Source organism: Oryzias latipes, chromosome 11, assembly GCF_053564925.1.
Source record: "Oryzias latipes strain Hd-rR chromosome 11, Olatipes_Hd-rR_3.1".
In the NCBI taxonomy this organism is placed as follows: domain Eukaryota; kingdom Metazoa; phylum Chordata; class Actinopteri; order Beloniformes; family Adrianichthyidae; genus Oryzias; species Oryzias latipes.
The window spans coordinates 26,195,026-26,218,270 of NC_136247.1; the positions used below are offsets into that span (position 1 = coordinate 26,195,026).

The 23,245-nt window shown below is 37.8% G+C and overlaps 1 non-coding gene and 2 gene segments (V, D, J or C); 2 read left to right on the forward strand and 1 right to left on the reverse strand.

Moving 5' to 3' along the window:
- Positions 1–7,157: 7,157 nt before the first annotated feature.
- LOC144995682 (immunoglobulin kappa variable 4-1-like) lies at positions 7,158–7,905 on the forward strand. The segment is given in 2 exon segments: positions 7,158–7,409; positions 7,509–7,905. Coding segments are annotated over 2 exon segments (393 nt in total).
- A 2,476-nt stretch (positions 7,906–10,381) lies between these two features.
- LOC144995566 (Ig kappa-b4 chain C region-like) lies at positions 10,382–10,842 on the reverse strand. The segment is given in 2 exon segments: positions 10,382–10,698; positions 10,818–10,842. Coding segments are annotated over 2 exon segments (342 nt in total).
- Positions 10,843–16,399: 5,557 nt separating this feature from the next.
- On the forward strand, positions 16,400–21,956 carry LOC105355026 (uncharacterized). Of its 4 annotated transcripts, none has more exons than XR_013659195.1 (7): positions 16,400–16,445; positions 19,045–19,155; positions 19,356–19,424; positions 20,554–20,607; positions 20,724–20,866; positions 21,132–21,250; positions 21,420–21,956. It is a non-coding gene; the product is annotated as an uncharacterized LOC105355026 (transcript). The 4 variants fall into 4 exon arrangements; XR_013659194.1 differs by lacking the exon at positions 16,400–16,445 and adding an exon at positions 17,938–18,812; XR_013659196.1 differs by lacking the exon at positions 19,045–19,155 and having other exon boundaries at positions 16,401–16,445.
- The last annotated feature ends 1,289 nt before the right edge of the window (positions 21,957–23,245 follow it).

Below are 23,245 nucleotides of genomic sequence, written 5' to 3' on the forward strand. Positions count from 1 at the left end.
GACCCCTGGTAGAGACTGGTGCCCACAAAATTTATTTTACCATTTAATTAATGTATATTTTTTAATAAAAAGTATGTTTGTAAGAAATTACAAACGAAACAATTTTAAAGAGTAATTTTTAATTTGCAGAAAGTATAAAAAGAGTAACATCTAATAAAAATGTTTTTATAGCACACAAAGAAAGAAGATTAAAAAATCAATGCAGCTGAAATCTTAGTAAAAGCAAAAACACAATAATATTGTTCCAGTCAGTCAGGTGGTGACTAGGAACACTGGTTTCTCCACAGAGTCTCTATGACTGGAGTCTGGGAGTCCTGGGTGGCCTCACAGGTCACAGAGTCCAGCTTCTCCCACTGGTCTGCAGGGAGCCTCAGGGTGCTGCTCCAGCTGTAGAGGCCGTCCTTCTGCAGCACCCCGGGGCTCCTGCTCTCCTCCCACCAGCTGCTGATGCTGCTGCCGCCCACCTTCCAGGACAGAGTCCAGCCTGAAGGGAAGCCATTGTTGGCCAGACACAGGAGTGTGGCCTTCCCCTCATGCATGGAGGGGGACAGCACTGTCAGCTTGGGGGGAACATGACCCACTGCATGAGGAGACACAAACAAGTTCATGAGAAATCATCCAAAGAGAACAGAAACTCTTCCTGCAGCAAAATGCTGCTTTATTTCTTCAGTTAGTTTCACACTTTTTTTCAATCTTTCACTTCCTTCTTTAGGTGCTGTAACCATGGCAACAGATGAGCTTCACCAGTGAACCACATCAACAAACCGGTTTCACTCTCAACGTAAAATAAGAAAATGATCTTTAAGATATAAACTAACTTCACTTAACTTACAAAAACCTGACAAAGAAAAAAGACATTACGTTTTTCACATTCCTTGTTTTTTTATGTGAATAATAATCAGAATCATTTTCTTAAAGGATTGTTCTTAAAATATGGACAAACATTTGCTTGACCAGATGATTAAAGGTTAAAGATATCTAACAGAGTTCACAGATTCTGACAAGAGAATGAGAATAAAATTAACAATTTGACGTTGATATGTCTTGTTTACTTTATTTTTTATAATTACTTCACAATACTGACCTATGAGTATTTTGAGATGTTAAAAAATTCACACAATTATATTTTCAGGCTTTCCTTTAAAAAAAGTTATAATTTATTCTCGAAAAACTTTATAAAATTACAAAAAATCAATTAGTTTCGAGAATTATTACAACTTAAAAACAAGGAGGTTTCATTTTCTTCTCAACACAAAATTATAAAAATAACCAAAAATTATTGGTTCATATGTTATAACTGAATATAAAAATGTTGGTAAATTATAAATTCACCTTTACAGACAGATTACTGACAAATGATTTTCAAATGGAATCACGTTAATCTGCATCTGTGAATGTTTCCTGCATTATATGAAAAAACTAAATCTGTGAAAATCCTACAAGTAGACAAATATTAGTTTATGGTCTTAAAAGAAATCACCTTTTGTTAAAACATGGATGTAAATTGAAAATAAATTACTTACAATCAACCTCCAGTCTGGTTCCTCCACCAAACGTGTACCACAGTGATACAAACTAACTGAGTCGTCGTACAAAAACCTCTGACTGCAGAGAGACACGCTCTCTGACTTTGAACACAACAAACTCAACACAGTCTGACTGGAAAACACAACTGATATTAAATCTCATTACAGACATGAACAAGTGTTATAATTATTTAGTTGAAATTTAATCAGTTTTTGTTCTGAATTATCTTTCCAATGTTTCCTACTGATGATGTTTCCTCTAAATAGGATGGCAAAAATAGACCCATTTTGCTTTGAAACTGATCTTAGCTCCCTTATTAGTCCAATACAGTTTTGTCAGTTTATTTATCCTAATCATAACCGGGCTAAAGCGGCTGGGTAGCTCGGTTGGTGGTGAGAGACTACCAGAAGAATCCAGGGTTTGATAGGAATGAACAATGGTACTGGGGCAATTACCATATCAGTGGTGAACAATTAACATCACCCAGTGAGGGCCTTTGGGCAAGACCCTTAACGCCACTGGCTACCAGCATGAATGTGCATGAATGATCCTGGTGACTGTCAGAGGGACCATAGGCGCGAACTGGCAGCAACGCCTCTACCATCACCAAGAATGAATGAAGAGAGAATGAATAAATAAAAGGGAATGTTTTTAACATTTGGGAGACTGCAACTCACATCTCTCTCTTAACCCTTGTGCTATCCTATGACCCCACCCGTGTTTTCTCTACCATGACAAAGGTGCAAAGATTTCATGTAATCCATGGACACCAGTGAAGATAATAAATCATTGAAGAAAAAACTTCAGAGCACTGTCTAGTGGGTCTAGATGACCCCATTTCCAATTTTAAAGTGCCTAGGATAGCACAAGGGTTAATTACAATTTAAAACTGGTAATATTTTAAAATAAATACATCATGCATGTATAGTAAGGGTGGAAATCTGGATTCTGGGCCTGGGGATGACCATTGCATGAGAATTCCATCGCCAAATTCTACATGTTTTCACTATTTTTCAAAGGGAGCACCAGCCGCCCTGCAGAGGAAGCTCATTTCAGCCGCTTGTATTCAGGACCTCGTTCTTTAAGTTATGACCATAGGTGAGTATTGGAACTAAGATTAACCAGCACATTGAGAGCTTTGCTTTCTGACTCAGATCTCTTTACACCAAAATGGACAAGCACAACAACAGCATAACAGCAGACGACACTAAAATCCAGCATTCAATCTCTCTGAATTTCCTGCTATCATGAACAAAACCCCAAGATACTCCACCTGGAGAGGACAAACTACCTATTAATTCAACCAACCTATCAAAAATTCATTTAAAATAATTATTCTAATCTGTGATCAGAAGTGACTGAGTGTGGAGTCTTTATTCCAGAGTTGTGCTGCTGCAGCTCCTGTAGGCCAAAGATTCCAAGCTGAACATCCAGAGGCGCTGAGAACAGCTGCAGATGACTGACTCAGTGTGTTTGCATATGTGTGCTGCCTCTCTGCTTCCAGCAGTTAAGAGCTCAGTGTTGATCAGTGGCTGTCCAGACCTTTCAGAGACACTGACACACCTGCAGCACAATGAGGATGTCACTGACTCTGCTGCTGGCTGTCCTGGAGCTCCTTGTTCAGGGTGAGACTCTCTGCTGGAAACTTGGATTCATCAGGAAACAAACTTCATCACAATTCTTAGATTTCTTTCATCTGGATTCATCTCAATGACTCTTCTGTTTTTCTTTTTTTTCCAGGTTCATCAGGTGAAATCACTTTGACTCAGACTCCTGGATCTCAGTCTGTTGTTCCAGGAGAAACTTTCTCCATTAGATGTCAAACCAGTTCAAGTGTTAACAACTGGCTTCACTGGTATCTTCAGAAATCTGGAGAAGCTCCTAAACTACTGATGTATGCTTCAACTCGTCAGTCTGGAGTTTCTGATCGTTTTCGTGGAAGTGGATCTGGCAGTGATTTCACTCTGACCATCAGTGGAGTTCAGGCTGAAGATTCAGGAGTTTATTACTGTCAGCAGGGTAACAGCACACCGTTCACACAGTGAAACAACGTCGTACAAAAACCTCTTTCAGCTAAAGAGGAACTGATCTGAATGAACAACTGCTCTCAACCTCTTGGTGCAAATGTGTTTTATTGATAATTTAGTTCATAAAAAAGAAATTTTTTTTCAAATTTGATTTGATTTTTGGTTTTAAAAAAATGAAAGCATTTTATTTGCCTTTTACAAAATATCATATCCATGTCTTCTCTATTTTAATAGAAAAATAATGGATTTTTCTATAAATTCTCAAATCTTTCAACCTCAATGAATCTGCCAGAAGAAAAAAATGCTTATAACAATTTAGACATTATTTTTACTTTGATACCAGAGGTTCAGACATTGATGTTTGTGTTTTTTCAGGAGACAAACATTTACAGCGATCTACAAACTGTACAACCACTACTTTATATTCCATCAAAGTGTCTGTATTAATTTGTCAGGTAAAAATATGGAATAATATTTATAAAACAGTGAGGACTTCATTCACTTTAGTGACATATTTCATTGGAGGAAGATTGAAAAGCTTCAAAAGCAGCAGAACGTCCTTCTTTTCATTTGTGTTTGAGGCTCATTTCTTCATTTATTACACACTTTTATTACAGCATCTAAACAAAGCTAATCTTGATTGAAGGCAGGAACAGACAGAACTGTTTATATATTTTTTAATGATTAATAATTAAAACAAATGCAGTTTTATTTTTTGCAAAAGATCACAGGAAAAATATAATTTGGGTTCATGGAGATGAAAGAAACTTCAGAGATTGTATTTTTGATAAACTCTTTATTTCAATTAACCCTTGTGCTATCTTAGTTGACCCCACCCTTACATTGACGTGTTCTCCCTACCATGACAAAAGTGGATAAAAGTGGAAAGATTTCATGTAATCCATGGACACCAGTGAAGATCACAAATCATTGAAGAAAAAAGGTTCAGAGCTCTGTCTAGTGGGTCTAGATGACCCAACTCCCAATGTTAACGTGCCTAGGATGGCACAAGGGTTACATCCATATAACTTAATCAATGGTCCGCACAGTGGTGTAGCGGTTGGCACTCTCATTTCACAGTAAGGAGGTTTTGGTTCAAATCCCAGCCGGGTTCTTTCTATATGGAGTTTGCATGTTCTCCTCATGCAGATGATGGTTTTCTCCACATAGACAAACTCTCTCCCTCAGTTCAAATAAATAAATAAAAGGTGGTTAATTGGTGAGTCTACATTGACCCTTACGTGTGGATGTGAGTGTGTTGTTGTGTGTTTTTGTGTGTTTCTGTGATGGACTGACAAACTGTCTAGACTGTAGTCCACCTTCACCTGACAGTAACTGGATGGACTCCATCAATGCAGTGATGCCAACATTTACATAGCAGGTTTAGTAAATGCATGCAGGACCGGCCAGTAGCAGAGATAAAATAATAGAATGTGAAGGACGCTGTACATCCAGGGGGAACCAGAAAGGACATTAAGACTAGTTGGTTTTTATTAGGTCTTAATAAGAAAAGAATAAACCACATGAAATGATCTGCATAACTAAGACTATTAAGTTGTTGTTTCCTTCTAGCTGAGATTCACTCAAAACGTCAACAAGTCCAAAACTTTCTGGTTCCTATGCTGCTCCAGTCATCTCCAGCTCAGCTGTGCAATATTTTATTTATAAAAATGTCACTTGTTTTATTTATTAATTTAAGCTGTTTATATTGTATTATTAATTGATGAAAAAAGTTTTATTTTTTGTTTTTGTTTCTTTTATTGTTTTTAGGTGTTGTCATGTGCTATTGAATTATTAAGACACACAAATGTCTGACACAAATTTATTACGTTTACTGACAGTGGAATTTACTGTGAGGCAAAGAGGCAACATAGAAAATCTTGTTTAGGGCAACAAATTGTTTATGACCCTGAATGCATGGATGGATTATTGCCCTTTAAATTTATTTTACCATTTATGAAAATTAAAATGTATATATTTGTTAGAAAACCCAAATGAAACAACTTTGAAGAGTATTTTTTATTTTTCAAAATGCATTAAACAAGTAACATCTAATAAAAATGTTTTTATAACACACAAAGAAAGAAGATTAAAAACACATCAATGCAGCTGAAATCTCAGTAAAAGCAAAAACACAATAATATTGTTCCAGTCAGTCAGGTGGTGACTAGGAACACTGGTTTCTCCACAGAGTCTCTATGACTGGAGTCTGGGAGTCCTGGGTGGCCTCACAGGTCACAGAGTCCAGCTTCTCCCACTGGTCTGCAGGGAGCCTCAGGGTGCTGCTCCAGCTGTAGAGGCCGTCCTTCTGCAGCACACCGGGGCTCCTGCTCTCCTCCCAGCTGCTGCTGATGCTGCTGCCGCCCACCTTCCAGGACAGAGTCCAGCCTGAAGGGAAGCCATTGTTGGCCAGACACAGGAGTGTGGCCTTCCCCTCATGCATGGAGGGGGACAGCACTGTCAGCTTGGGGGGAACATGACCCACTGCATGAGGAGACACAAACAAGTTCGTGAGAAATCATCCAAAGAGAACAGAAACTCTTCCTGCAGCAAAATGCTGCTTTATTTCTTCAGTTAGTTTAACACTTTTTTCAATCTTTCACTTCCTTCTTTAGGTGCTGTAACCATGGCAACAGATGAGCTTCACCAATGAACCACATCAACAAACAAGTTTCAGTCTCAACGTAAAATAAGAAAAGGATCTTTAAGATATAAACTTACTTCACTTAACTTAAAACAACCCAACTGAAAAAAAACATTTTTTTTTTCACATTTGTTTATTTCTTTGGTGAGAAATAAACAGAATCAATTTTTTTAAAAGAATATTTTCAAAATGCGGTCTAACATATTCTTTAGCAGATTGTTAAATGTTAAAGATATCTAACAGAGTTCACAGATTCTGACATGAGATGAGAATAAAAGCAACAATTTGAGGTTGATACGTCTTGTTTACTTTATTTTTTTGATTACTTCAAAATTCTCACCTATGAGTATTTTGAGATGTTTTAAAACTCACACAATTATATTTTTACAGTTCCCTATACTTGTAAAACTATAAATTCACCTTTGTCGACAGATTACTGACAAATGATTTTCAAATGGAATCACGTTAATCTGCATCTGTGAATGTTTCCTGCATTATATGAAAAAACTAAATCTGTGAAAATCCTACAAGTAGACAAATATTAGTTTATGGTCTTAAAAGAAATCACCTTTTGTTAAAACATGGATGTAAATTGAAAATAAATTACTTACAATCAACCTCCAGTCTGGTTCCTCCACCAAAAGTCCACCACAGTGATACAAACTAACTGAGTCGTCGTACAAAAACCTCTGACTGCAGAGAGACACGCTCTCTGACTTTGAACACAACAAACTCAACACAGTCTGACTGGAAAACACAACGGATTGATGTGAAAAAGGTTATTACTGAAATAATAATACAAGTTTTTATTTTTTTCAGGTTTTAGCTTAATTTCTACTTAAGTTCTAATTTTGCAGATATAAAGGTTTTCTAATACGTACTAGTAGTGAAAAACGAATATTATATTTGACCATGAATCCATATTTATTAATTCCATCTGGAATGATTGATTGATCCATTGATGTGAATCCTGATGACAGAGATCCATGTTCCTGTTGGAGTCAGTGGTTGCATTTCCATAGAAACACTTTGCATCAGCAGCTCCATGCTCCAGTGCTCTGGGAGACTTTATAGTCCTGAGAGTTGAAGACTGGATGACTGACAGCTGTCCTTCATCACAGCAGAAGACACAGAAATCCTCCTCCTCCTCCTCAGTCAAACCATGACTTTGATCTGCGTCCTCATCTGGACTCTCCTCTGCTTCATTCAGGGTGAGGAAGATGATGTTTGTGTCATGTGAGAATCATCTGGAGTGCAGCTGAGTTTCTCCTCAGCATCTCATGTTCTTTGTGGTTCTTCTCTCTCTGCAGGTTCTGTTGGACAAAATGTTGTTGTGACTCAGCCAGCAGCTAAATCAGTGCAGCTCAATCAAAAGGTCACTATAGACTGTAAGGCCAGTCAACAAGTAGCTCAACACTCAGGTCCACAATACTATCTTGCCTGGTACCATCAGAAATCTGGAGAAGCTCCTAAAGCTCTGATCTACAGAACATCAGACAGATTATCAGGAATCTCCTCCAGATTCAGTGGAAGTGGATCAGGAAATGGAATTGACTTCACTCTGACCATCAGTGGAGTCCAGGCTGAAGATTCAGGAGTTTATTACTGTCAGAGTTATCACTATATCAACAGTCAGCGTGTGTTCACACAGTGAAAAGTCATCGTACAAAAACCTCCTTCATCAGAATGAACTGAAACTCATTTGAATGTTTCTGCCTCAAGTTCTTCCAGAGACTGAAACACTGACTGATTTACTGTAGACACACTAAACACACAAAGAAAGACACAATTCAAAGACACTTAATGCAATGATTTAAAAAGTAATTTTAATAGACATTCATTCTTTAAAAAAAAAAAATATTTTGGCCCTAAATTGATCTACTTCTGTTATTGTTGAAACTTTTCATTGATCAAGGTGACATCTTGAGAGTTAAACCATCATGTCTGGACTGGGCTTACTCTGTTGTTTTATCAAGACACATTATTTCAAATGAAATTAAATCAAACTTAATTCATTTCAATTCAATTCAAAAATACTTGATTAATCCCACAAGAGGAAATGTAAGAACGTATGTAAATAATTATCATATGATTTATTTTTACAGCACTCTTAAGCTTAACTCAAAGTTCTTTGCATACAAACATAATCAAATAAAAAAAAACAAAAGGATAAGACAAATAAATATTATAATATAGAAACCTGGCCTTTGGACCAATGTGGGAAACAATATTTTGGGGACATTTCCACATCAGTGACCCCCCCACTTAAGTTCACAGAATACACTACCACAGGACCCCCAGATCTAATCAAAAGAGCAGGAGGTCCCATTGCAGTGACCCCATTATCTGAGAAGATCAGTCACTGATGTGGAGGATCTCTCTGAGGAAAATACTAGAAATTTCCCAGAAGTCTCTGCAAAAAATAGTATGCATCAGTGCTCAAAAGATTGGTGAGTATGGACTACAATGCATTGCGTCGGAAATATTTTTGCCAAATAACATTAACCCTTCTGCTATCTTATGACCCCACCCTTACATTGACGTGTTCTCCCTACCATGACAAAGGTGGATAAAGGTGGAAAGATTTCATGTAATCCATGGACACCAGTGAAGATCACAAATCATTGGAGAAAAAAGGCTCAGAGCACTGTCTAGTGGGTCAAGATGACCCAACTCCCAATGTTAAAGTGCCTAGGATAGCACAAGTGTAATTCCAAGCTGAACATCCAGAGCTGCTGAGAACAGCTGCAGATGACTGACTCAGTGTGTTTGCATATGTGTGCTGCCTCTCTGCTTCCAGCAGTTAAGAGCTCAGTGTTGATCAGTGGCTGTCCAGACCTTTCAGAGACACTGACACACCTGCAGCACAATGAGGATGTCACTGACTCTGCTGCTGGCTGTCCTGGAGCTCCTTGTTCAGGGTGAGACTCTCTGCTGGAAACTTGGATTCATCAGGAAACAAACTTCATCACAATTCTTAGATTTCTTTCATCTGGATTCATCTCAATGACTCTTCTTTTTTCCTTTTTTCCAGGTTCATCAGGTGAAATCACTTTGACTCAGACTCCTGGATCTCAGTCTGTTGTTCCAGGACAAACTGTCTCCATTAGATGTCAAACCAGTTCAGGTGTTAGTGGCCTACTCCACTGGTATCTTCAGAAATCTGGAGAAGCTCCTAAACTCCTGATACATTCTGTTTCAACTCGTCAGTCTGGAGTTTCTGATCGTTTTCGTGGAAGTGGATCTGGCAGTGATTACACTCTGACCATCAGTGGAGTTCAGGCTGAAGATTCAGGAGTTTATTACTGTCAGCAGGGTGTAAATTTTCCAATCGCACAATGAAACAACGTCGTACAAAAACCTCTTTCAGCTAAAGAGGAACTGATCTGACTGAACAGCTGCTCTCAACCTAAAAGAACTTAGTTCACTAAAATACTTTTGATAAAAATCTCATTGTTATAAAAAAAACTATTCATACATTTGATTTGTTTTCGTTTTGTCCAAATAAAAAAAATGTCAGTTTACAAAACTTCCCTTTCCAGTTTTTGCTTTAATGAACATCAAACTATGAATAAAGTATCTTTTTAGAATAAAAAAAACTGTGATTGTGATAAAGAAATTTTGGATTAAAAATGATTTTGCAGGAATTGATGCATTCAATAAATTAAAATCAAAATTCTCACACATGACCTCCGTAATGCTGAAGTAACTGAGAATCACTTAAAGTGTGGAGCAGATAAGTCTTTGAGCTGACAGATGATTATGTTAGTATTTTCCTTTATAAATACAAAAATGTATATAAAAATATGTGTTTTTTTTAATCTGTCCGCTTTAAGTTGCCCTGATGGGCGTCCATTGGTGACCCCTGGTCTAGATTGTAGTCCACCTTTATCTGACAGTAACAGGATGAACTCCATCAATGCAACAGGAACTTAGAAGTTCAAACATTTATTTTGACATTAAATTATTGTAAATGTTTTAATTAAAATGTATCATTTTGTTAGAAACCACAAATTAAACAACATTAAAGAGTATTTTTTATTGTGCAAAAAGTATCAAATAAGTAACTTCTAATAAAAATCTTTTTATAGCACACAGAGAAAGAAGATTAAAACATCACTACAGCTGAAATCTCAGTAAAAGCAAAAACACAATAATATTGTTCCAGTCAGTCAGGTGGTGACTAGGAACACTGGTTTCTCCACAGAGTCTCTGGGACTGGAGTCTGGGAGTCCTGGGTGGCCTCACAGGTCACAGAGTCCAGCTTCTCCCACTGGTCTGCAGGGAGCCTCAGGGTGCTGCTCCAGCTGTAGAGGCCGTCCTTCTGCAGCACCCCGGGGCTCCTGCTCTCCTCCCAGCTGCTGCTGCTGCTGCTGCAGCCCACCTTCCAGGACAGAGTCCAGCCTGAAGGGAAGCCATTGTTGGCCAGACACAGGAGTGTGGCCTTCCCCTCATGCATGGAGGGGGACAGCACTGTCAGCTTGGGGGGAACATGACCCACTGCATGAGGAGACACAAACAAGTTCGTGAGAAATCATCCAAAGAGAACAGAAACTCTTCCTGCAGCAAAATGCTGCTTTATTTCTTCAGTTAGTTTAACACTTTTTTCAATCTTTCACTTCCTTCTTTAGGTGCTGTAACCATGGCAACAGATGAGCTTCACCAATGAACCACATCAACAAACAGGTTTCAGTCTCAACGTAAAATAAGAAAAAGATCTTTAAGATATAAACTTACTTCACTTAACTTTGACAACCCGACACAGAAAAAAAACATTTTTTTTCACGTTTTCTAATTTTCTTTGGTGACAAATTAACAAAATCAATTTTTTAAGGATTTTGTCATAACATCGACAAACATTTGCTTAAACAGATTAAAGGTTAAAAATATCTAACAGAGTTCACAGATTCTGACATGAGACAAGAATGAAAGCAACAAATTGACGTTGATCCGTCTTGTTTGCTTTTTAAAGATTACTTCACAATATTCACGTATGAGTACTTTAAGATGTTCAAAAACTCACATAATTATATTTTCAGACTATACTCCAATTAAAAGGTTAAATTTATATTCAAAAACTTTATCAAATGAAAAAAAATAATCAATTCGTTTTCAGAATTTTTACAACTTAAAAACTAGGAAGTTTTATTTTTCTCAACACAAAATTGTAAAAATAACATACAATTACTGGTTCATATGTTATATTTGAATATAAAAATCTTGGAAAACTATAAATTCACCTTTACAGACAGATTACTGACAAATGATTTTCAAATGGAATCACGTTTATCTGCATCTGTGAATGTTTCCTGATTTATATGAAAAAACTAAATCTGTGAAAATCATACAAGTAGACAAATATTAGTTTATGGTACTTAAAAGAAAACACTTTTTGCTAAAACATGGATGTAAATTGAAAATAAATTACTTACAATCAACCTCCAGTCTGGTTCCTCCACCAAACGTGTACCACAGTGATACAAACTAACTGAGTCGTCGTACAAAAACCTCTGACTGCAGAGAGACACGCTCTCTGACTTTGAACACAACAAACTCAACACAGTCTGACTGGAAAACACAACGGATTGATGTGAAAAAGGTTCTTACAGAAATAATAATACAAGTTTTTATTTTTTCCAGGTAAATTTAGCTTAATTTCTACTTAAGTTTTTATTTTGCAGATGTAAAGGTATTCTAATATGTACTAGTGGTGAAAAACGAATATTATATTTGAGCATAAATCAATATTTTTAAATCCCATCTGGAATGCTTGATTGATCCATTGATGTGAATCCTGATGACAGAGATCCATGTTCCTGTTGGAGTCAGTGGTTGCATTTCCATAGAAACACTTTGCATCAGCAGCTCCATGCTCCAGTGCTCTGGGAGACTTTATAGTCCTGAGAGTTGAAGACTGGATGACTGACAGCTGTCCTTCATCACAGCAGAAGACACAGAAATCCTCCTCCTCCTCCTCAGTCAAACCATGACTTTGATCTGCGTCCTCATCTGGACTCTCCTCTGCTTCATTCAGGGTGAGGAAGATGATGTTTGTGTCATGTGAGAATCATCTGGAGTGCAGCTGAGTTTCTCCTCAGCATCTCATGTTCTTTGTGGTTCTTCTCTCTCTGCAGGTTCTGTTGGACAAAATGTTGTTGTGACTCAGCCAGCAGCTAAATCAGTGCAGCTCAATCAAAAGGTCACTATTGACTGTAAGGCCAGTCAACAAGTAGCTCAATACTCGGGTTCACAATACTGGCTTTCCTGGTACCATCAGAAATCTGGAGAAGCTCCTAAAGCTCTGATCTATGTAACATCAGAGAGATTTTCAGGAATCTCCTCCAGATTCAGTGGAAGTGGATCAGGAAATGGAATTGACTTCACTCTGACCATCAGTGGAGTCCAGGCTGAAGATTCAGGAGTTTATTACTGTCAGAGTCTGCACGTTATCAACAGTCAGGCTGTGTTCACTCAGTGAAAAGTCATCGTACAAAAACCTCCTTCATCAGAATGAACTGAAACTCATTTGAATGTTTCTGCCTCAAGTTCTTCCAGAGACTGAAACACTGACTGATTTACTGTAGACACACTAAACACATAAAGAAAGACACAATAATAAAACAGCAGTACCTTTATCTGAGGGGCTTTTACTAAAGCTTAACCCTTGTGCTATCCTAGGCACCATTGGGAGTTGGGTCATTTAGACCCACTAGACAATGCTCTGAGCCTTTTTTCTTCAATGATTTGTGATCTTCACTGGTGTCCATGGATTACAGGAAATCTTTCCACCTTTATCCACCTTTGTCATGGTAGGGAGAACACGTCAATGGAAGGGGGGGGGGGGGTCATCTAAGATAGAACAAGGGTTACAGAAGCTTTTATTGAGTATTTGTCTTAGTTTTTGTCAATAATGTTTCTAATATTTACTCAAAAATGGGGGATGGACATTTATTAATACTAACTTCTGTCTGAGATTTATCTTTAGAAAATCACTTAATTGACTAGACATGCCATGCAATTACAAAGTTACACTGTTTCATGAATCTATTAGATTTGCTAATGAACAAAAATTAACTATTTAAAAGATAATCAACATAAATTTAGAATGAAGATTTAATAACTAGTCTTTATTCCAGAAACATCTTTCTTCCACATTCCAGGACTGTGGAAGAAAGATGTTGGTTGCTGAGCCTACATTGTCTCTAGGTGTGAGTGTGTGGTTGTGTTGCCCTGTGATGAACTGGTGCCCCACCCAGGATGTCCTCTACCTTCAACCAGCAGTGGGTGGGACAGCTCCCATGACACCTAAAGGATGGATGGATGGATGGATGGAACATGTTTTCAGTTTGCACTGAATTTAAAACATTTGAAAAAGACATAGGTAAAGAGTTCAGGTGTCATCCTCGACAGCAGTCTTTCTTTCTCTTCTCACATAAACAGCGTCACCAGATCAGCCTACTTCCATCTACGCAACATCCAACGTCTCCGGCCCTCCCTCACTACTCAGTCCACTGCTGTACTGGTACACAGTCTTGTTACTTCCCGCCTGGACTATTGTAACTCTTTTCTATTTGGTCTCCCACAAAAAACCCTCCATAAACTTCAAATGGTTCAGAATTCAGCAGCTCGTATCATCACACGCACTCCCTCCATCAACCATATCACACCTATTCTTCAACAGCTTCACTGGCTCCCCATCCCCTTCCGCATTCAATACAAAATCTTTCTCTACGCATTCAAAGCCTTTCACAACCTTGCACTTCCATATCTCTCTGACCTCCTTCATATCTCCATACCTGCTCGCTCCCTCCGCTCCTCTTCCTCTATCCAGTTTTCTGTCCCTTCTGCCCGTCTTGTCACCATGGGGAGCCGGGCATTCAGTTGCTCTGCTCCCCAGCTTTGGAACTCAAAAAAAACCTAAAAACTCACCTTTTCCAAATGGCCTATTCACTTTAACATTGACCTTTTCATGTTTTTATATATTTTTTATTTAATTGTGTATTTATTTAAATTGTTGTTGTTTTAACTGTTTATTGTATTTTATACTGTATACATGCTGTGCGGCAACCTTGAGTGCCCAGAAAGGCACCTTGTAAATAAAATGTATTATTATTATTATTATAAATTAGTAAACATCACCCTTTATGAGCCACTATATGACAATTTTTTGAGGAGGGTTGGTACACCTCAAGGTTTTGAAGGTTTGATCTTACAGTGATACATTTTTAGCATAAAGCTCTAGATATATAAATTTCCATTTTTGATTATGTTTGTTCCCTTACTTATATGATTAATAAGGAAAAAAAAATGTTTTCTGGGTTTTAGGAATTTGAGTCAACCCGATAATGTCAAATTCTATGTAAAATAATTTAGTCTCATCTCTCCTAAAGAATTTCGTCTTGTAATTTTTTAACTGTTATAGCCAAATAGTAAATAGTGAAACAAATACGGAAAACATGTAAAAATGAGTGGTGCTACAGAAGTTTGACAAGTTTAAACAAACATTGGAAGTTTTTTTTAATCCTTTATTGATGCTATTAGTCAAATAATGTGTTCAAATTACTAATAATTGCTTTGTCTTTACGTCATTCCCGAAAAAATTTAAATACATTTAGGAAGATTGCTAAAAGCCTGTGAGGAAGACGAGAAAATTAACGTGAAAGTAACTTGTAACTACAGAAGGAGACAAACATGCAGAGAACTGAAAGTTCATGCATTAAACACTCTTCCTGCTCAATCTGATCAAAACGCACATTTTATTCTTTCACTTCCTAGTCTGAGCTGAGTATCCATGGCAACAGATGTCCACCACTGATGAACCATCACAGCAGACAGGTTTCTATACTAATCATAGCCAGGTCTGAAAGTAACATTTCCCTGACGGTACCAAAGGTAAATATCCAAATTTACGAGTTAAAATGTTCTGCTTTAGTGCAGTCGTCTTAAATTTTCTTTAGAACTTAGTTTATTGAAGTGATGAAACTCATGAAACTACTAATATTTTAATATTTTCCTTACTATTTACTAATAGTTGTCTTAAAATATAAATCTAAAATTCACCATGACAAAGCTTTTCTTAGCAACAATTACTTTGATAACAAAGAAAGGGAAAAAAGAAGGAAGACTGAGGGTCGGTGTGAGGAGGATGAAGAGGAAAGGATTAGGTGGATGAATCAAAAAGTGGATTTCTGTCGCCCTCTGCTGGTAGAAGAACAGCACAGAGGTGTCTTCTGAATCAGTGGACTCTGATTTCAGTCATTTTAATCTGTTTTTTAGGGTTCAATCCCCTATAAACAGTCATTTGCAGGTTTACTTATGCCTAAACAGCTATTCTGCTGCTTTTTAAACAATTATATAAGCAAAAACAGAAAAAACAATCTATTCTATAGATATTCTCGACTGTGTAGTTACAACCACACATTTAATTAAATCCGTGGTGACATGTAAATTTGCACAATCTTCATGCAAAAATGAATGCACATGCAGAGAAAGACTATATGTTTTAGCATGACATGATTTGTTTTTATGATTTTACTTTTTCTATGGAACACTTTACCAGGAAAAGCACCTAAAGCCATATGTGTCCTCAATGCAGCGACTAAGAAAACCTTAAGCACGTTTATTTTATGACACTTTTGTATTTATTATAGTCTTGCCTCGTTGAATTAGGGGCCAATTAGAGTCAGCACACAAAACCTGAAAAGGGTTAACAAAAGACTGAGGTATTTGCTTTCCAGGCGCCGTCTCAATGTTGGATTCCCCGCATGTACAGTAGATAGTGGCAGCTTTTTTAGCCCTCCAACTGAGATTTTTTGTCTTATTTTTTATATATTGTATTTTTTGACCCACGAGAGGTAAATGTGGCAGTTCTCACTGCACATTCAATCTATTTCTACAATTTTTTATGTAAATTAACATTTGTGCTTTTCTTTTAAATGGGCAGAATAGAAAATTGCATTCATCCAAATAAAATATTTTATCAACATGTATAGATACAAATAATTCTATTAGAAGTAAGTACTGTTTGTCATGGTTTGATTTTCTTTTGTCTTGGTTTTTGCTTTATTTCTTGTTCTGTCATGTTTGGTTCTGTTTCCTGTTTTCTTTTGAAAGGTATCCTGTCTTGTCATGTTTTTTGAGTCTTACTTCCTTTGTCCCAATCTGTCCTGATCATGTTCACCTGTGTCTTGTCTCCAATACAGTCTTCCATGTAAGTCTTCTGCCCTGTTCATCTTGCTATGCCCACAGTGAGTTTTGGTTTTTGTTTCCTGCTCTGCAGCGCCTTTTGTTATTTAGATTAAATCCCCTTGCCCTTGAAACGTGTGCCTCCACCTCTGCATTTTGGGTCCTTCATGCTCCCCAGCCCTCCTTACATGACACTGTTGGCTGCATTCAAGCTCTCTTTAGAAGAGAAAAATAATCAAATATAGAACAATAAGGTAAAAATGTAACCGACTTGAACCTTCCTAAAGGTTGTTGGTAGTTGGAAGTTGAAGGTGGGCAAGATGGCTGACGCCCATAGAGTTCTCGTTTGTGAATACTGCAACTCGTATCACTGCCGCCTTCTAGCAACTATTCAAAGGCTAAGATCTGAGTTTAAGGAGAAATACAACCTGATTGATAAAATAATCTCAGTTTCAGCTTCATTACATACCTCCAGCGGTCAGTCATATCAGACCAAGCCAGTCGCTCCCTGTCACAGACTCTTCCATGGTCTGGAGGAAAGCCTGCTCTGACAGCAATGTTGTGCAGTTTTGTGGTCTAACAGACGGAATACAGCCGACCGACGAGATCCAAGGCCCAGACAATCCCAACCCTGGAGAGTCGGTTCGGTTCCCAGCTGACCTCGAGCAGGCGCAGGCCGATGCAGGTCTCAGGGACCCGGCTCTCAGCTCGACACCCAAGCCGTCATGGGCGGAGGTGACATGCCACAGCCGGAGGAGCCATGGGCCGAAACCCCATCCTGCTCGCTCGGCTCAATCTCTCCAATCACTATGCCCTGCTGGCGGAAGATCCGGGACCTGCAGGTCTGCCAACGAACCAACAGGACCAATTGGGACCAATTGGAGGGAGCCTCCTGCTTTCTCCTCCTCGGCTTCGATCAGGGTTCTGAATCGGGGAGCGGTTTGGAGAAAATCTCGCCCGATCGTGCTCTACAGGCTCCCTGTGCGTTTCAGGATTGATTCTTAGTGATTTTGATTTTCAATGGTTTATAAATGTTTTAATGGTCTTGGGCCTTTGGTATTATTTTGAAGTATGAGCCCTCGCAGACCCTGAGGTCCTCTGGCACTGGCCTCCCAGTTGTTCCTAAGGTGAGGACCAAAACCCACGGTGAGGCCTCGTCCACCATCACGGTACTCTCCTGTGGAACAGCCTGCAGAGAACCTCAGGGCTGGAGAGTCTATAGAGTTTTTTAAGAAGAGGCTCAAGACCCACCTTTTTATTCTGTCCTTTTACATGACTTTGGTAAATGCTTATGGTTTTATTATTTTATCTATTTATTCATTTATCTATTTTTTTCTTTCTTTTTTAAGGACTATCATTAATATCTTTATGTTTTTAAGATTCTACTCTTTTGATTGTTATTTTACCTATGACTCCATTGGACTGGTTGGAGTCCCGCTCTGTGGTCTAATAGCTGTAGAGTGACCCAAGGCTGCTCTGTGTTGGGGGGGGGGGGGGGGGGGCTGTGGTAATGACCCCGGTGGTCTGGCTGGGCCTTGGAATGAATGGATCCCCATGATACCGTTTCCTCACAGCAGTACCAAGCCAGACCTTCTGTAAGCTGCAGTTCTTTGTTTGTTCAGGGCTCTATGAGGAAATTGGGTGGGTGGAGGGAGGAATCTGATGAGGGAGGGGTCCCATCTGTGTGTGGTTGTCCTGTGTTTTTAATAATTTTCATTTTTTATGCCTATTTTATCTGCTTTTGTGTAAAGCACTTTGTGTTTTTAACTGAAACAAAAGGAGCTATCTAAATAAATAAAGTTTGAGTCATAGTAGGAAATATTCCTTTTCTTTGTAGTCCAGAAAAACCACCAACTCCCAATATTGCCTAAGATAGCACAAGGGTTATTAAAGGCTGTGTTCTTAAACTTTTGATCAGCTACTGAACAGTCAGTTTCATCTCAATTGGCCCCAGAAAAGAACACAGTGTGACTATATCAGAAGGTGTGGTGCATTGGAAAGCAGAGAGGTTATAGTCAGTGGGTTGAACACCCTCTGGTGGAACTGTGTGACCTAAGAAAAACAGACTGACATTTGTCTTTGTTCAGCTGTAACCCTGCCTCTTTGAACCATTGCAGCACTGCAGCAAGAGCAGTATCATGCTCACTTTGAGTTGAACCCCACAGAATGACGTCATCTAGATAATGAAAAACATTCGGGTGAGAAAGGCAGTCATGAATGTTTGCAGTTCAGAGCTGAATGCTTTCATCAGGAAACAGTGAAGTCTGCTCAGTTAGTTTGATCTCTAAAGATGTCCACACAAACTGAAGCTGCAGCAGATTGGAGAGTGAAATTTAGCAGAAATCTTCATCCAGATGGAAGAGAACAAAGTGAGGTGGAGATGTTAGATGATGAAGAGCAGCACTCTGATCATGGATTACAACAAACTGGTGAGCAGAAAAACTTCAGACTAAATACTAAATTATTTCATACCACCCTAAAATCATTTGGACCAAATCATTGTTATTTCTCTGATATTTGGATTATTTAGTAAAACAAAGACATTTGGAAATGTAGATTAAAAATAAACATAATTGCTGCAATACTGTTCAGTCATGAAGAAATTGTAGCATGCATGACAACGGTTTGAATAGAATTCTGGAAATAAAATCTGCTTTTTAGAAAATCAGAAGCAGAAGAATCTTCAAGCTGAGAGAAGAAACTGTTTCAGAGTTTCCAAGTTTTCTCTGGGAGTTTTCTGTTTTCTGATTCTGGCTGGACTCATGACTCACCGTAAGAATTGAACATTTTATTTCTAACATCTAATATTCAGTTTTTAGGTAATTCTGTCTTTTTGGGGTTTTAAAATGTATTTTTTTTTGTTAAGTCAGTTTTCTTTTCGATGCAGAAGGAAAAATTAATAACAGTTATTTTATTTGAATGTCTGCTTGAAGTAACTTCTTTTGATTCATATCAAAGTGATTCTGTTACAGATATTCTGGTGTCTTTGGAAAACAACAGACTGAAAACCAGTAACAATCACCTGCAGACTGAACTTTCAGGTAAAACTTATTTTACAAATCTTATTTGAATGTTTTCTAATGAGCTCAAATATTCTCTGCAGACACAGACTATGTGATGAGAAAAGCAACAATTGATCCGAAACAATATTATCATTCCAATATTGAAGACAGACTTTCAGACTGTCTGAAGTCAAAGCACGACTGCAAATGATCAGATTTATTTTGTTAAGGGGCTGAAGAACAAACTAAGATGAGAATCTTAGAGAACCATCAAATCCACAATACTGAACCCTTTTCCTTCATTTAAACTCTTGTTTTGAACCTTTTTCCCTGCATAGATCCTCCTGAATGGACTACAGTTCAAGTTAGCTGATTTCCAGCATGTGGTGGAATTTATCCAGACTATTTAAGGTTGATATCCGGCTTAAGTCCAGCATGAAATATGGAGCAGGGAAGATGCAGAATGCATTGATAAAAGCCTGGATGCAAATTGTTTAAATGGCTTTCCTGACACCTTCCTGCCAATCAGGTCATCATTGGTATGAAGTTTTAGCTTAATAGTCAGTGATCTTCCAGTTTCCTTCTAGAACCACTGTTTTTTACAGATTTGACTCCTTTCATCCATTTACACACACTATCATGCACCCATGGAAAGAGGAACCTGCAGACAAGATGGTTCAATTCAATTTTATTTGTGTAGCCCAAATTCACAACAACAGTTGTCTGATTCGTCACATCATTTCAGGAAGCAGAAATTATACAACTTACCCTGACGGTAACCAAAAAGTGTTCAGAAGTGTAGAAAAAACTTTAAGTAAAGTTTAAAATGGTAAAATAAAAACTGTTATGGTTACCAGTTCCAATCAAGTTGTTTGGAGTGATGTGGGGGTAATTCCAGTTCAGGTCCAGGACTTCTGGTTCTGGACGTTGATGTCTGCAGGCAGGTCCTCTTCACCGTGACAGCAAAACATGAGGCACAGTGTTTTGCCAAAGGGCACTTGAACACATGTGCAGGCAGATTGGGAATCAAACCTGCCTAAACTGCTCCACCTCTGCATCATGACCAACCCCCCCCACTAAAGTGAAGAATGCTTGGTATCTGTTGAAGGCCATGTGATTGTTCATTTAAGTACAAATCAATAAGAAATGGACTTCTACTGTCTTTCAGGCATCAACAAAACTCTTTGGGATGAAATAAAACAGCTGAAAAATAAGATTGAAGGTGAGAAAAGACTAAAACTAATGGATTATATCAGTTTGTTTGGATCATGTTTACCTTTGAACTGAACTTGAAAGTTTTTATAATAACATGCATTTTTGTAAATCACTCCTATAAAGGTAAAAGGTGTCCTGAAGGATGGATGAGATTTGGAAGCAGCTGCTACTATAAATCCACTAAGAATAGAACTTGGATAGACAGCAGGAGTTTCTGTCAGTTTGCAGGATCTGATCTGGTGGTGGTAAACAGCAAAGAGGAACAGGTGGGTGTGTTCACTCTAGTTCCTTCCAGCTTCTTGTGTCTTGGATTCTCCACCTGTATGTGTGCTGCTGTTGTCTGGATGCTGATGGATTCCAGCTGAAATTTCTCCTCAACAACTCAGATTTCATGTTTGTCTTTCAGCAAAATTTCAAAGAAATGTTGTGATGGAACAAAGAAACTCTTTTTCCCATTTATGTCTTCAATTCCAAATAGGCTAAACTGAGATTCAGTAGAAATGTATTAAGAACATTTTCTTTTGTTTCCAGGAGTTTGTTTCTAAATTGAATCAGAATGCAGAATCCTGGATCGGTCTGTCTATTGAATGGTCATCACAGAAACAGAAATATGAATGGAAATGGGTGGATGGATCACCACTGACAGAAACGTAAGACTTTGTTTCAATTATAACGTTACTAAATTCATTCTTTATGACTGAGCCTGATTGTAAATGTGTGAAATCCTTTAAAAAATACAGAAAATGTTTGTAACATCATAATTCAGACCAGTTTATGAACTGAATTTAGACCAGAGGTAAACAGAATTTTTTATTACAGGTTCAGGGATGAGAGGATTTCAAAAGATCCAAACTACAACTACCATGCAGTGTCCTTAAATACTGAAGGGAAATGGACACAACTGCACTATACAACCATCAAAAACTGGATCTGTGAGAAATGCATAACATTCTGAATCTTTCTGTTTCTGAGCTGTGCATTGATTTAACTGTTTAGTTATGTAACTACAAAAATGTTTTCTTTTTTATTTCTTTTTGTGTACTTTAACAAAATAGTGCTTAAATGAAAGTTGTATTTTAGTTTATGGTGAATTGTTCAGAGAAATGAAGTTGTCATCTGTCAACAACTTCATCACATTTAAATATCAGTTAAATTGACTCAGATAAACAGGAAACTGTAATAAATGGCATGAAAACCAACAGCAGTTCAGACTCAGGTTTTGTCTGTAGCAAATAACAAACAGCTTCCACAAAGTCTACTGAAAAGTTGCATCTAGAAAGGGAAGCAAATATTTGGAACATTATTTCTGTATTTTCTCATGATTTGTTCGAGTATTAAAATAATTTATGATAAAAAGTCTCTTTTGTCTTAATATATTACTGGTTCTGATTTGGGTCTTGTCAGATAAATGCATCTAGACAATGAAGAAAAACAGTAAGAAATAACAAATCACAGAAAAAAGTCAATTTCTTATGCACAAGGGAGAAAAAACAAGTGTGACGGAGGTCTCTATCATCCTCTATTTCCACTCAAGCTGATTTCGTTGAAAATAGAAGTAGGAGGTTACAATTTTCAAGCAGAGATACAAGCTGAAAAGTTCATTGGGGTGTGTGTCATATAATGAACCATTTGGGAGGGTTTCCATTTCAAACGGCATCCTTTTCTTGTCAGCTAAGAAAAGTGTGTGTTGAAAACCCCCTCATCCTAGCTGGGTCTAAGAAGCAGATGAAAAACACAGAACTGTTTCTAAAGAGGTAAAAAGGCCAGTTTGAGGTGATATTTAAACAATAATGATTACAAAAAAGTTCTTTCACATCATTCCCTCCTGTTTATCACTGATTATTAAAATCTCACATCCAATATCACATCTCTTCTCAGTTTTCTGTGACATCTTTATTTTCATAACACATTTATCAATTTACACTCAGATGTTTTTTTTTTTTACATAGTAATTATAGTTTCAAATCATCACAGTCATCTTCTTCTCCTTTCAATAACAAGTTATTATTTTGACTGAGAAGAACACTTTGTTCTCCACCATTCACTGCTGAATATCATAGATTGAATACATGGTATAATGCACATAGTAAACACACAACTTATAATCAGGACCACAAGGACAGGTGTCACTATTTTTGCCAAAAGTTGCCACCAGGAAACTTTTCTTTTGTCCTGAATTGCCTGCTGAACCTTTTTAAGTTGATGTAATGCTTCAGTGATGCTGTGACCTTCATCCGTATTTTCAGGAATAAATGTACAACAGGAATCATTTAACATTTTTCAAAGACCTCCCTGTTGGGTGACCAGTAAGTCAAAAACCAATCTGTTCCGTCGAACCACAAATGCTTGACATTTCTTCTTGAGAAACATTTTTGTATTACTTTTTGATTTTATTTGTATTTATTAGATTTTGATTCAGCTGCTACAAATCTACTTTCATGAAAACTTGGATTAACAGCAGAAGTTCCTGTTAGAACCCTTGTGCTATCATGGGCCACCTTAACACTGCATGGTTCAAGTGACCCAATTCCGATTTTTTTCCTCTCATGTGGCACAGATCGGAAATGATCGGTGAATGTGTAAGCAGGACAAAAGCGAATGGATTCCGTTTTTCTCAGATCGGATACAGGCCTCACTCATATGTG